General features: G+C 41.1%; 1 protein-coding gene across 7 annotated transcripts in view; it reads left to right on the top strand.

Moving 5' to 3' along the window:
* mbc (myoblast city) overlaps positions 1 to 15,709 on the top strand; it is a 169,064-nt gene that overhangs the window by 23,142 nt on the left and 130,213 nt on the right. For all 7 annotated transcript variants that reach the window (XM_068392117.1, XM_068392118.1, XM_068392111.1 and 4 more), the window contains exons 3-7: positions 11,821 to 11,946; positions 12,246 to 12,391; positions 13,776 to 13,893; positions 14,613 to 14,705; positions 15,161 to 15,316. In XM_068392117.1, coding sequence (XP_068248218.1) covers positions 11,821 to 11,946; positions 12,246 to 12,391; positions 13,776 to 13,893; positions 14,613 to 14,705; positions 15,161 to 15,316 — 639 coding nt within the window. The remainder of the gene's footprint in view (positions 1 to 11,820; positions 11,947 to 12,245; positions 12,392 to 13,775; positions 13,894 to 14,612; positions 14,706 to 15,160; positions 15,317 to 15,709) is intronic.

The following is a 15,709-nucleotide window of genomic DNA, read 5'->3' as shown; positions in this document are numbered from 1 at the left end:
GCCTCTAAATCTAGTGTGTGGTATGAGACTGGTGAAGTGTTGGGCTTGAGTTTTCCTTCTTCTGCACAAGGGGATTTTTCAAGTTTGGTAGATGCTTCTCGTCGTCTTGCCTTAAGGAAGACGAAGATTTGGTGGTCCATTCCAGAGTTCGACCATTTGCTTAAAGGTCTTTTCAGGGCCTTCGAAGTTTTTAATTTTTTGGACTGGGCTTTGGGGGCTTTGAGTAAGAGGGTCTCTGATATGACGGAAACGGACACTAGTGGTTTGGTTCATTTGATGTCCTGCTTGGACAAAGGTGTGAGAGATGGCTCCAACGAACTTGCTGCCTTGTTTACAGCTGGAATTCTCAAGAAAAGGGCCACGATGTGCTCCTTCCTCTCCGCAGGAGTGTCTCCCTATCAGAAGACAGGCCTTCTTTTCGCACCTTTGTCTAATTCTTTATTTCCTCAGGAATTAGTGGGCGAGGTGGCTACTGCTCTCACTCAGAAGGCCACACATGACTTAGTTACTCATTCGACTAGGAAAGTTTTGCCTCCGTCATTCTCCTCTCGAAAACCTAAGGAATCTTCTTCTGGGTTTCGTCCTCAGTCCTTTCGTGGGAAGCCCTCTGGGAGAGGCTCTTTTAAACCAGAAGGAAGGAAACCTAGAGGCAGAGGGGGCAAGTCCGGCCGAGGTAAAGTTTGACTGCCCTCTCCTTTAGACAGCAGTGGGGGCCAGGTTGACTCACTTTTGGGAGGCTTGGGAGAGGAATGGAGCGGACCCCTGGTCCGTCCAGGTGTTAAAGGAAGGCTACAAGATTCCCTTCCTGACCAATCCTCCTTTAGTCACAGATCCAGTGGATCTTTCGCCCAAATACAGAGAGGGTCCCAAGAAACAAGCCATGCTTCTACAGATGTCTCTTTTATTAGAGAAACGAGCAATAGAGGAAGTGCAAGATGTTACGTCTCCGGGGTTTTACAACCGCCTTTTTCTAGTACCCAAGAGTTCCGGGGGGTGGAGACCGGTTCTGGACGTAAGTGTGCTCAATGGTTACGTCCAAAACTCGACGTTCACCATGGAGACTCAGAAAACAGTTCTGGCAGCTGTGAGGAAGGACGATTGGATGGTCTCTTTAGATCTTCAGGATGCCTATTTCCACCTTCCGATTCATCCCAGCTGCAGACGTTATCTGAGGTTCATGGACGGAAACAAGGTCTTCCAGTTCAGGGCTCTTTGTTTCGGACTTTGCACGGCTCCTCTATTGTTCACCAAGATCATGCTGAACGTGGCAAGCATGCTGCATTCGAGGGGAATCAGGGCCTCTCTGTATCTGGACGATTGGCTGATAAGAGCCTCCTCAGCCGATTGTTGTTTGAAGGACCTCAAGATGACTTTGGATCTCTCCAGAGAACTGGGTCTCCTGGTGAGCTCGAAAAAATCACAACTCATTCCATCCCAGGAGATTCTTTATTTGGGGATGGAGATTCACAGTCGGAGTTTTCGGGCTTTTCCGTCGTCGGTGAGAATCCAAGCAGCCCTCCTAAAAGTACAAACGTTCCTGAAGAGAGATCTTTGCTCCGTCAGAGATTGGATGAGCCTTCTGGGGACTCTCTCGTCGTTAGAGAAGTTCGTGACCCTGGGAAAGTTGTTCTTGCGTCCTCTTCAGTTTCATCTCAACCGCCATTGGAAGAAAGGGGACAGCCTCGACAGGGATTGCATTCCCATCTCGACTTCCATCAAGTCTCATCTTCAATGGTGGAACAACGAGCCCAGACTGAAAGAAGGCTTGTCTTTACTTCAGAGGAACCCAAACCTCGTGTTGTGTTGCGACGCCTCCAACTCGGGGTGGGGAGCCACTCTAGAGAAGCAGGAACTTTCGGGGACTTGGACGGTAGAGCAAACCTCTCTCCACATCAATCAAAAAGAGCTTTTAGCTATTCATCTGGCTCTCATCGGCTTCGAAAAGCAGATCAGGGGCAAGGTAGTCCAAGTCAATTCGGACAGCACGACAGCTCTGGCCTATATTGCGAAACAAGGCGGGACCCACTCTTGGCCTCTGTTCGAGATTGCAAGACTGCTCCTCATCTGGGCGGAGGAAAGGAAGGTGACTCTTTTGACGCGGTTCATCCAGGGAGTCAACAATGTGAGCGCAGACAGACTCAGCAGGAAAGGTCAGGTTCTCTCCACAGAATGGATTCTGCACCCGGACATCTGCAAGAGTCTGTGGCGGTTATGGGGTCGACCTCTCGTGGATCTCTTTGCCACCGCGAAGACCAAACGACTAGAGTGTTACTGCTCTCCGGTTCCAGATCCCGAAGCTTTTCACATAGACGCTTTTCTGATGAACTGGTCACACATGGAGGTTTATGCCTTTCCTCCGTTCAAGATCCTTTACAAAGTGATTCAGAAGTTCGTTTCACACGAGGAGACCAGAATGACACTGATAGCTCCGTTCTGGCCGTCAAGGAGCTGGTTTCCAGAGGTACTGGAATGGATGGTGGATGTCCCGAGAAGCCTTCCCATGAGACCCGATCTTCTCAGACAACCTCACTTGGCCCGAAATCATCAAAACCTCCGAGCTCTACGTCTGACTGCCTTCAGACTATCGAAAAACTCGCTAGAGCTAGAGGATTTTCGAAGAAGGCAGCCAAGGCAATTGCAAGGGCAAGAAGGTCTTCAACCATCAAGGTGTATCAGTCCAAGTGGGAGTTGTTCAGGGAATGGTGTAGAACTAACGCGATTTCCTCTTCCAGTACATCGCTTTCCCAAATAGCAGATTTTTTCTTGGACCTTAAAACTAAGCATAACTTCTCGTCATCAACTATTAAAGGTTACAGGAGTATGTTGGCGACGGTTTTTCGACACAGGAACCTAGACCTTTCTGATAATAAGGATCTACGAGATTTACTTAGGTCTTTTGATACGACCAAGATGATTCAAACGGCTCCCATCGCCTGGAATTTGGATGTTGTCCTTAAATTTCTCATGAGTGACAGATTTGAGCCTTTACACTCGGCTTCATTTAAGGACTTAACCTTGAAAACCCTTTTTCTAGTTACCCTCGCCACTGCGAAAAGAGTTAGTGAAGTTCACGCTTTAAGCAAGAACATTGGTTTTCGGAATGGGAAAGCCATTTGTTCTTTGCAACTGGGGTTTCTGGCCAAGAACGAAAACCCTTCTCGACCATGGCCCAAATCCTTCGAGATTTCTAACCTTTCGGATTTGGCTGGCGATGAATTGGAAAGGGTTCTCTGTCCAGTTAGAGCTCTACGGTGTTATGTGGACAGAACTAAGAATCTGAGAGGTAACTCAGACGCTCTGTGGTGTGCAGTTCGGAAACCCTCGATGCCCATGTCCAAGAATGCCTTGTCTTTTTTCGTTAGATTGTTGATTCGAGAAGCTCATGCTCAGTGTGATGAGTCGGATCAGAGGCTCCTCAAAGTCAAGACACATGAAGTCAGAGCGGTAGCGACTTCAGTGGCCTTTAAACAGAACCGTTCTCTGCAAAGTCTGATGGATACAACATTTTGGAGAAGTAAGTCTGTTTTTGCATCCCATTATTTGAAGAATGTTCAGACTCGCTATGAGGACCTTTTTACGTTGGGTCCTTTTATAGCTGCTAATGCGATAGTAGGTGAATGATCTACCACTACGTTCCCTTTTTCCTAATACCCCTTTTCTATCTCTTGGAACTCGTTTTTTATGGTTGTTTGTGGAGATTGGGCGTCAGTCTTCCGCAATCTTTGATTTGGCTAGGTGGTCAATTTGTTCCTTGAGTGCACCCGGAACAAGGGTATTGGTTGAGGTCCTGTCATGTTATAGGTGTTTGTACCGTTTGACAGCTCCTAGAGATTTTCAGCCCGAGTGGATTACTGGATCTCTTAAGGATAGCGGACGAAATGAGGCAGAGTATCATTGCTGTCAGCTTCCTTATCAGGTGAGAACTGCTTAAGTTTATTGTATGTAACCCTTAAGTTAATTTTCTGTATGTAGCTGTCTCTGACCCGCCACCAAGGGGTGTCAATCAGCTCTTTTATATAACCAGCGGGTAAGTTTTATATTTAAAAATGATATTTTCATAATAAAATAAATTTTTGAATATACTTACCCGCTGGTTATATAAATTTAACACCCTCCCTCCTCCCCTCTAGAGACTACCTATGGTATGGCTATGAGGCATGGAAGAACTGGAGTTGGTGTGTAGTTCCACCTGTTCTACCGCTAGGGTGCGGTTGGTACACCTGGCGTATCTTCGATAGCGCGAGATTTGAATTTTCTGCCCTGGCGTCAGGGACTTCAGCTCTTTTATATAACCAGCGGGTAAGTATATTCAAAAATTTATTTTATTATGAAAATATAATTTTTAATTACCATCATTATTTAGAATTATTCAACATTTCGTTGAGATTCTCAGTGTTGGGAACTAGATTCAGTAAAGAGCAGATCGACGGTCTTCTGACTCCAGACCACCTTCCCAGTGTTCTAAATGCTGCAAGGCTAAGCAAATTTGCATTTGACAACCAATCTTTGTGTTAACTGTAAGGAAGTAGAAAGTAGACCAACCTAACTTATGAATATGACAAATGTACAAATTAGTCTCTCACTGGGAGACTAAGTGTATATTTAACATTGAGCTTCAGGATTGGCATCAGGTAATTCTTTTAGACCTTAGGAGGTAAGCATGACCATATGTCGATAATTTCTGAGGTGGTCAGCGGGTCAGGTAAGCAAAGTGTCTGTCCTCTTTCCCTTATGGAACCTAGTGTAACATGGTCAGTAGCCCTTGCAGTATATGTTGCTACATTCCATCCCATTTTGAAGAAAGGATTCGTGTTTAACTGCCCTAATTGGATCCATGTATGAAACCACCTGAAGCAGAGCAGGTCTGGAGTAAATTTGTTCTCTCCCGTTACCTTAGTGTCAGGTGAAAGTGGTCATGATGGCAAGGCTTGGAAGGAGCAATCAGGGTTGCAGGTGATTGCCACTTTCACTCCTTAATGGGGGGAGCAAACCTTTTGGGCAGCCTCCAAATGTTCTCCTATGTGGGACCTAGGTTCATCCGGGATGGTTGTGGGAAAGAGCGACACTCTTTAGCTACAGGGTTAATGCCGAAGGAATGTTTTAGCTTTTTGTTGTTCTAGGGATTAAGGGAATGTTGTTGTCAAGTTTGCTAAGGAACGCCTTTTTGTATGTAAAAAGGGTTACAACATTAGTGGGCTTACATAGAGGTCAGGACAATCACCTTCGCCTTCTTGGCGGTCATCGGGATCCCTGATGAATCCATGTGGGGACCGTCCAGTCTGGGGTAGTAACTGTTCATTTTATTGAGGAGGAGGCTGAGAGGGAGTTCAAGTATGATGAACCCCATTTCGATTCCATGGTGGTTGAAGCCCAGGTCCGTGCTATACCAGATGGATTGCCATTCGTGGTTCCTTTCTTGTTTTCTCCTCCCTGGAGTCATCGAGAGACTTCCTTATTTGCTGGGGATGTCTGAAGCGGCTCTACCTGATGTCCGTATCGCACTTTATACAAAAATCACTATAAAAACACTGGATACGTACAGGTTTTTACATCACTTAATGTCACTACCAATATGGGATTCTATACAGAGAGGACTGAATCATCTGAGATACACATGGAAGGAAAGACTATGCGAGACTGAGGTCGAGTTAGTGAGGGATGGAGTTTTGTGCCATGTGGAGAGGGAAGCAGTAGGAGGCATGCCGTGAGCGAAGTATTGCAGTCTGTTTGAAATCATCGGGCTGCGAGAGTATTTATCATGAAACTGCCAATACGTGATTTTTTTATTTAATAGGATATACGGTTCTCTCTATCGGGAAAGACTGAATCTCCAAAGGTAGAACCTGCGAATATCGAGGGCTGACTGAAGTGGTAGCTGTTACTAGGATTTCCCAGTCTCCCACTGTTTCTTCTTCCACCCCTGCTACCATGGCAGAAGTCTGACATAAACTCCTCCGACCAGTCCAGGACACCTGTTGTTGCAGTTGACGATAGGTCGTCACTTTCAGTTGCTCCGTCCCTTCCTGCTATGATCAACCCTTTGACATCTATAGGTATTGGGTTGGCCAGGGCACCAGCCACCTGTTGAGATACTACCACTAGAGAGTTATGGGGTCCTTTGACTGGTCAGGTAGTACTATATTGGATCCTTCTCTCTGGTTACGGTTCACTTTCCCTTTGCCTTCACATACACTGAATAGTCTGGCCTATTCTTTACGCTCTCTCCTGTGTCCTCATACACCTGACAACACTGAGATTACCAAACAATTCTTCTTCACCCAAGTGGTTAACTGGTGCACTGTATTTGTTCAGTGGGTACTTTACTTTTGATAAGGGTAGAAGAGGCTCTTTAGCTTTGGTAAGCATCTCTTTTAGGAGAAGGACACTCCAAAATCAAACCATTGTTCTCTATTCTTAGGTAGTGCCATAGCCTCTGTACTATGGTCTTCCACTGTCTTAGGTTTAGAGTTCTCTTGCTTGAGGGTACATTCGATCACACTATCCTATCTAATTTCTCTTTCTCTTGTTTTGTTAAAGTTTTTATAGCTTCTAGAAGAAATATTTATTTTAATGTTACTGTTCTTGAAATATTTTATTTTTCCTTGTTTCCTTTCCTCACTGGGCTATTTTCCCTGTTGGAGCCCATGGGCATCCTACTTTTCCAACTAGGGTTGTAGCTTAGCAAGTAATAATAATAAAAAGGGAGGAAGTGGCTTTTTCTCCCCTCGCCGCCCAATCTTATGTTGACCTTCCCATCTGCAGAGCAGTTTCTGACATCTGTCCTCCTACCAAAGGTGAAAAGAGAGAGCCTGCCTGTGCATAACCAGCTGCCCCTCCTTCACACAATCATAAAGAGGGTGCCTAAAGTTTCCCCAGGAACCCTCTCCAGCTGAGAATACTAAACACTCCCACACCCCTTCTGAGGCTGGTGTTCTGGAGTCTTCCCAACGCAGAGCACGAACCAACTTCAAAGCACTATGAGAATTGTCGCATACACGCTCAAGATCCCCATTTACTCTCCTCTGAACGACACAAGGTTAATCCTCCTGCTTCTGTGTGAACGCCAGTTTGCAAACACACTACTGTACAGCATGTGTGCACTCACCTCTGCTTGGAAGATGAACCATCAATGAGGTTGAGACTTGGGTTCACAGGTGTGCCTACTTACCTGTTCTCTCTAAGGAAGAGCTCTCACATGAGGTTGATCTCCATGTTTGTGTGCACTCCTCAGCCCTCGCGCACATTCTCCAGTGCATGTGCACTGCCCTGTGTGCTCCAAATAAGACTCATGAGGTTGATCCTCATGTTTGCACACATGCGCACTCACCAAGTTATGCGTACTCACCGAGTCAACGAAGTCATACACACTTGCACCCCTCAGCATGCTCTCAGATATTCACCAGCGCTCATCTGTATTCCAGCACGTTCCTGTTCGCAGCAACGAACTTGTACAAACTCTCTCCTGTTGAGTTGTACTCTCCTGATTGTGCTCCAGTGTGCACGCTCGCCACAACTGGTCACCAGAACTTATCCATCAGCAGGAGCATCCCTGTATACTTGCCCTCACATGTTGAGGTGAACTCACCTGGACGTGCTCTCTCGTATACTTACTCGCTCATCTGTTTGTCAGCACTCACTTGGTAGTGATAGCATCCCTAAACATTTTCCATCACGTGGAAATGTACTCTCATGTTCGTGCCTTTGTTCCTGCTTGCACGATTTACACTAGGCACTCACTATCACCTGTGTAAGGGACGAGGTCACACAATCTGTTTGCCCGTTTCCTCGCATGCCTGAGCACTCTCTTGTTCGCAAGAGTTCACCTATCAAGTTTTCCCCACAGGAAGAAGTACATTCCCCTGGTTATGTCACGTGATGGTGTACTTGACTACAAGTACTTGCCTGAGCTATTTCTTATCTAAGGAAGTAAGGAGGGATAGACAAGGTCACAGACATTGGATGACCTCGCTCAGAGATTCGTAATATCATTATCTGGTCACACCTGGAGTAAACTTAGAATTTTGTGTAGTATTGTGCCTTATGATGGAGAAGACATGACTTTGAATTAATCGCATACGTACTACTGCATACAGGATGGTACAGGCTGGGAAGATCTGAATGCAATAGATGATTTGAATTATGAAAAATCTTATGCAACATGGATAAAGAACTAACTGAAGGACAGTGCCAGAGATTAGTATCCAGATTAGGAGTAAGGAATTTAATATACTGTGTCTATCCAACAAATAAAGAGGAGAGTCGGCAGCTGAAAACCAGACAGGAGAACATTGCTAAACAATACCAAAAATCTTAAAGAAGACTTTCTTTATAAGCCAATTTTTGCAATTGAAAAGGAAACAGACCAGATGTGTTTCTCAAAAGCAAATTTGCAGTCAAGTCACACCTGAAATTTTAAATGAATTGTATATACTGTATTTGAGGAGCTACTGCCCTTGACATACTTGCAATCATACTTTGAGTTTTATTATGGTTTAACTTCATGCTCCATGATTTGCAACAGACACTAGTTTTAGCTAGATCTCTATTAAGGCATTCAGCAACCAGAAATTTACATTAAGGAGTTTGGAATTGATGCAGAAAGGGTAACATAATATGCTTGTTTTCTATCTCAAACCACATATTTAGTATGAAAAGTAATGGGCCAAGAATACTACCTAGACCTAGAGGAACACTAGATATTACATTCCCAAAGTAACTATGGTGCCCAATAGTAACTACTTTCTGCAGTCTATTACTTAAACTTCAATAGTGATGTTAAGAAAGCACCAACCTACTTCCATCTGTATTAAGTTTGAAAACAAGGGCCTCATGAATAACACAGTTAAAGGCCCCACATCGATCCAGGATCAGTGGATACAGATGCAATGCTTTAAGACTGGAGGAATCTTCGGAGGTACGCCCTCCTTCCATTTCCTCTGGTAAATAATATACTGCACAAATTAAGGGAGTCCACAGAATGCTGTATTACTTTGGTCACACCCTTTTGGACATGGAAAGACTGGTTTGTGGACCTCTTAGAGTTCTCAATAGATATTCCAAGGAGGTTGCCTGTCAGATGGGACCTTATAAAATAACCTCTCTGATTAATTTTTTATCTCAGACCACAAGTTCTTCAGCAGACTGCATGGAAACTATCCGTGGATTTGTCAGGGCTCGGGAAATCTAAGGACAGATGGTTCAACAAGTTACACTTGCTTGAAGAACTTTCTCTTATATAACTACCAGTACAAGGTAAAGATATTCAGAAAGTGGTGCAAGGACTCCGAACCCTCCTTTTCAAACCCTACAGTTACCAAGACAGCACTTTTCCTGCTCTTTCTTCTTAAGCAGAGGCACCTGTTTGTTCCAGCCATCAGAGAATAATGATGCACCCTCATAGAGATCTTCGAAGACTCAATCATCTTGGATCTCATCATGTCTTTTGAGATAGAAGTCCGTAGAAGGGTTATTTCAGTTACCTCATGGAACATTGTGTTCCTCAAGGCTTTATCTAGAGTCTTACAAACCACTAGCCAATGCCAGATCCTTGATCCATATCATTGAAGTCACTTTTCATGGTAGCCTTAGCAACTACGAAGATGGTTGGGTAATTACAGGCACTTTCAGGAAGGGTGGCTTGGCAAGGAAGTGATTCTGTTTTGAACTACTTGCCAGCATTGCCATATTCTGAGTAACAACTGAGTCATCCAGCAATCCTTTTCCTTGGGAATTTCATTCTAATGAGAGACAGTGGATAAATTAGAGGAGACACTTTTAATAAAAGTTCTTAGTGCTTAGACAAGACGAAGGCAATCCAGCCACTTCCTAGATTGCTCTTCGTCTCGACTAAACGCCTACCAAGGCCTTGTCTAAGAATGCAAGGGCATTTCTTCTTAGATAGGTCATTGGGCAGCTGTTAGGGGCATTGCAAGTCTTGTTGTTTCAAGAGAGAGCATCAAGAGCTCACAGTATTATGGATATGGCTAATTTTGTAATTTTTTGGACCAATATGCGATGTTTTCCATCCTGAAGTTCATGATGTGAATGTCCAACTGTATTTTCTCTATAGATGTAGAGTTAGTACAGTATATTGTTACTGTATGTCCGTTCCTTATGTCCCATTATGATGGTAGATGAGGTTGTTGCCTAATCACTGGGATTGCTGTTCCCTTCTCTACTCTGATGATGGAGGGAGAGACCGAACTATGGCATCATACCTTCAATATGCATAAACAATCAAACCCTTACAACAGAACTGACTCCATGAAGGGTAGAGATTGCACAGGGCAAGGTCTTCAACGGAAAGGGCCCCTTAGAGGTCCTAGATTGTTGAATGCAGGACACTATGTACCACCAATTGAACCTCTTCACCAAAGGATACCATGGGGGGGGACTAGATTGTTGCGTACAGGATCCCTCCCACAATATTGTAAATGTCCAAACATGACCAGAAAGTTGGGGGAGGACCACTACACCTGTGGCTTTGTCAGCTGAGCAACTATAAGCAGTAGCTTCTTATGGACTTATCCCTGACAGGGTGACTGTCTTGACGAACTGACGATCATGCTACTACACACCAGATTGATGTAATTAGATTGATGTAATTTTGAATTTAATATTAGTTTTCTAATATTCATCTGCACAATCATCATTAGATGTCTTCTCACCAACCCCACTACCAATGATCAGAACAGGAACAGGTCTTCCTTATACCTACAGAAGATCAGAAGTGGTGTTACCTGGTGGTGGTGTGACGGGTTATTGCCCTGGGTGTTAGTAGGAAGGGTGTCACACGAGTACAGAGAGTTTGAGCCGGCAGATTGCTCTTTTTGAAAACGAGATAGTAACCAAAAACAAACATGGTGGCTTGAGAGCTAGCAGATGACATGCATAGAGGATTATTAGACACTGTTACTGTGCTATGTAAGTCCACCAGTTCATAATGTTAATGGGATCATAGGCAGTTCCATCATTAATTAACATGAAAATTGATTAATTCACTGATATATAACTAAATTTTATAACATCTGTGATTTAGTGTGTATATTATACTTACATAAATGGATTACTGAGTAGATTAGATTAGAAGCAAGTTGCTGCAGCAAGATCTATCTGCAAATGTTAAATGTGCAGGTGAGTATTAGAAAACTAATTTTAAAATTACAATTACATTTTTGTCTTTACATTCTAACATGTTACTGTCAGTTTCTTTTTTCAGTTTTGCTGCTATTTTTACTTGCGGAGGTAATTAACGTTTGCCTGTGAATGAAGTAATTTTATTTAATAAGTAGGATAGAGTCAATGGGACGATTTGTAATACTGTACTGTATATATGTAAATATTTAAAACACCCGAGTTATATTTTGATATCCATAAATTGTATTACCACACGTAATAATCATTTGGTTAATTGAGTACTGAACACTTTTTCTTAAAATTTTTTCTATAGACCTCCCTTTTATTTCAGATATACTTAGGTTATTTAATCCTTTTTCTAGGCAAACAGCACCTTGCATAGTGTATTGTTGGTTTCGTATTTGTTTCCAGTAGAATAGTTAGTGTAGAGTATGACTTCATGTAGTATTACTCTACACTTACTGTAATTTTCGTAACTTGTATTTATATTGAAAATTATATTCCATTTATTAGAAATGGAAAAAACTTGCTTTATATACATTTTTTAGGTGAAAAAATTATTTTGTTTCCAGGAAACAATACAGTACTGTATAGTAAATTATTATTTCTTTTTGTGATATCTATCAGAAATACTTTTTATTTTCACTCGATTAATTTGATTTATTTATTTATTCATTCTTGCAGGTTAAAGATTGTATAGTAGACAAAACAGGGTTAGTTGAAGTAGTAACACCACGGCTTCCACCCATAGTACAAGAAGTCACAGCTGTACTGCGAGAATGGGGAGTCTTACTGCGGAAGCTCTATGTGGTAGGCATTTTGTATATTATGGGTCTTTTTTCATATTTGGAGTACTGCCTTGCTCTAGAGTCCTTTAATTTGATGTAGAGTATAGATGATAATTAATTCACTGAGATTATTTTTATTGCTAATGAATGACTATTTAGATTGTATCATCACATAAATCCCTGTGATGTGCATAATTATTATTGTAGTCATAATTTCTTTAGTGTCTTAATTGATGTGTTCAAAGCTAGTAAGGTATTGCACAGATTTTATCATATCTCTATGATTTATAAAGTTTTAATGGTATCATCATGAATTTTCAGGAGCGAGACAAGAACTTCACCTTGCTCCGAGACACCATGAAAGAAATCATAGCGCACCGCAGCAAGATTCTTTCTGGACAACTTCCTGGTGATGAGCTGAAGCAACTTAAGCATCGCATAACTCATGGGATTGATCGTGTTAATGAGTAAGAAGTTTGAAATTATTTTCTCCTTTCTTTTATTAATTCCTTCGGATTTGAAGAAGAGATTTTAATTTTTATTTGTTACTAATGTACTCATATAGAAACCTTTCATCCTTTAGGATAGGAAATTACCTTTACAGAGCTGGAATGGCCTTTGAAATGGTTGACAACAGGTGGTAGGCAAGTAGCACCACCCACTCATATGTCAAAGTTTTTCACCATTGTCTACAGCCACAATGAGTATGGTCATTTTGACGCGTCCTATCCAAGGCTGTTTAATCTTTTTCTCATACGTTTTAGTTTGAATGGTTGATATTGACTTTGTATTAATAATGTAAATAAGCAGAAATGTGAGTGTAAGTTGGACACTGCATCAATTATGGCTAAACTATCGATAGATCCACTCACTGCAATTTAGGGACATGATTGTTGGCTATTATCCCCTTTTACCCATTGTAGGTCATGACCTCCCATTAAAGGTCTTGGCCCTCTAGTGTCTAGTGGCATTTTAGTAATTGTGTAGCCAGTCCAACTCACACGGGACAGGAAGCATCTTATCTATGTTAACGTTTGTGATATAAGTCTGAAGATAGGTAGAATGACTGGCTCCTCTGTTTTTTTCCTCACTTGGGGATGAAACAGTCGCTTTGTTTAACACCAAATCTGACATTGATGGTGGTAAGCCACATTTCTGACCACCACTAGAAGTCAATAGATTTATTAGTAGTAGTGCTCCCCATCCAACCTTTGCAAGAGAGAGGATGGTTGAATGAATACCTAACTATTGGCTATCCTGTCCCAGATACAGTACAGTACTGCATATCATTCCAGACTGTGCCTCCCCTTCAGGAGAGAAAGATTCTTCATCGAACAAGTAACAGGTACTGTATATAGCCAAGTACTGGCCAGTCTGCTCATTCCTGCAAGGGGCTGATATGAGGTTGCTTGAGTCATCTCCCTTGGCCCCCATTCAGGACCATGAAGATTGCCATAGTTCAGGGAAGAAAAATAACCAACAGTTTTGGTCCTTGGAGGACTTCTTACTCACCAAAAAGTGTGTCTCCCTATTTTAAGGGACGAAAGATTTGTATACGGACAGAAACAAATAATTTTTAAAAGTAATTTGCATTTTCATAGCCATGCAAACCTGATTTCTTTAAAGTTAAACTTCCCACTTCAACCACTCCTCTCAGTAATGAGCCGAAGGACAGAAGTGAAGTCTTTTTCATGAAAGTGGACATGGATACTTGCCCTGATTCCCCAACTATCGTTAACAACCTCGTTAACAATTTCAACAGCCGTTCCAGCAGTATTTGGCATGTACTTATGGATTTTTTGTGTTGATGTCAGTAATGCATTCCTTTATTCATATATTGCATTTTTTCAGGCGTCTAGGTCTTGACTTGGTTGTTCGTGATGATCACGGAAACATTTTGAATCCAGACATCACCTCTGCTGTCAAGCTCTTTCGTCATCATGATGAAGCTGCTGCACGACTAATAAAGGTAAAGGGAATAATATGTTTGGTCATAATAATAAATAAGGCTTAATAAGATTAGAGCAAATGTTGATAGGAACCAAAATTTTTCTTTTTAAGAAATTTTTCCTTTACCAATTGTTTTTGGTAATGTTTCAGATTTTAGTGGTTTACATGTGAATGGTCATGGTAATGTCTTTCCTTTTGTTATACAGCCAAAGAATATTTTTGTAATGGAAAACTTTTCAATACTTTCTTCTAGACCCAGAAGAATATTGTTAGAAAATATAGAATACAGTATAAATTTTTGAAGGAACATGTGTATGATTTACACAAATTAAAACACTTTGGTTAGATATTTATGGAATGCTTAAAACAATGTCACTTTTAGGGAATTATCATCCCTTAGGATGACTGAAATATGATGAGGTCACATATGGTTTTGAGCTATCTGGTGGCTCTGGAAAATCTCCCCCTGCAAACTTCAGGTGTCAGTTTTTTTAATATATTTTCAGCATATTTGGGAGGCAGAGCTATTTAATGTAAATTATATAGCTTGAAAGAGGATGCATATTTAATACTAGCTTTATTTTTTAAAATCAATACGGATTCCTGTATTGCTTTGAGTTACACAATTATCTTTTTGTTTTATTTTTAAGATTTACAAATTCATTTAATTCATAGTCTTACTTAGTTCTATGAACATCATTACTGATGATATTGTATTATCATACTGTTATTTTTTAGCAAGAAGAATTGGATGGGAGAATACCAACAGTCCGTAAAAAGCCTCATCTATCATGGACAGCCCTTTTGTCCTTTACAAACATCATTATTAAGGTAAGGTATTGGTAAGGTATATTGTAAGGGGAAATTAAAATTTACCGAATAAGTGTAATAACCAGGAAATATATTTATGCTTCAAGTTCCTCTATTCCCATGATTTGGTTATTTTAATGGAGTAGATTGTGTTCTGTTTTTTATTCTTCAAAGATAGGTATTTTTGGGATTTTTTCCTCTTAATTTAGTCTTAGTTGTATAGTAAGACTGTAGTTAGCCAAGATTGCAGAAATATTTGTTTACCTTGAATAAGCACTACTTGATGGTCTTTGTTTCATTGTTGTCAAAATTTTAATTGACGATAGTTTTTTTGTGAGGTACATTTAATTTATAATGATGATTGGTTGTTTAGTAAGACTTTTTTCATATGTAAGTTACAATAGGCGTTCAGAAAAACCCTTCTTTATAGTTTCAGTTGTGAGTTTTTTTTTACGATTTGGGGATTCCACTTGCAGGTTCCAGAGTCGTCAGAAATCTCCATCGGTCTTTATGTTGGAGATGCAAGGGAAGGAAGGGAGAAGCCCTTGTCAGAGGCATTTATCATCCCATGGGCAGAAGAGGGTTATAATGGTCATCCGGATCTACTTCTCAACCTCAAATGTCTTTTTACAGTATGTAATGCATATTTGTTTAGTATATGACTAACTTTGTTTAGATTGGTGTGAACCTACAATATGCTAAACAAGTAAATTGGTTAAACTAGCTAATAGTAACAATAATGATAAAATGGACTATTTTATATTCAGTGTGCATAACTGTATCATTTGGTAATTTATTTTAACCTATAATGCAAGGTAGTATTATTGCATACCTAGCGTTGAACACCAGATAATGTTGCAGTAAAGGTTTTATACCACATCCTTTTGCCACCACGTCTAATTTTACAATTAAATTTGAAATTTAATGCTGTTAGAAACTGACCTATATGGTTTTACTGTAGTCACAATTTAAAGTATCAAGCATTTAGCAATTAGCTGTGTAATTTTGAATGGGCACAATATTTA

Source organism: Palaemon carinicauda, chromosome 18 (genome assembly GCF_036898095.1).
Source record: "Palaemon carinicauda isolate YSFRI2023 chromosome 18, ASM3689809v2, whole genome shotgun sequence".
NCBI classification, from domain to species: domain Eukaryota; kingdom Metazoa; phylum Arthropoda; class Malacostraca; order Decapoda; family Palaemonidae; genus Palaemon; species Palaemon carinicauda.
The sequence above is the reverse complement of the archived record's forward strand: the minus strand, read 5'-3'. Positions and strand labels throughout refer to the sequence as shown.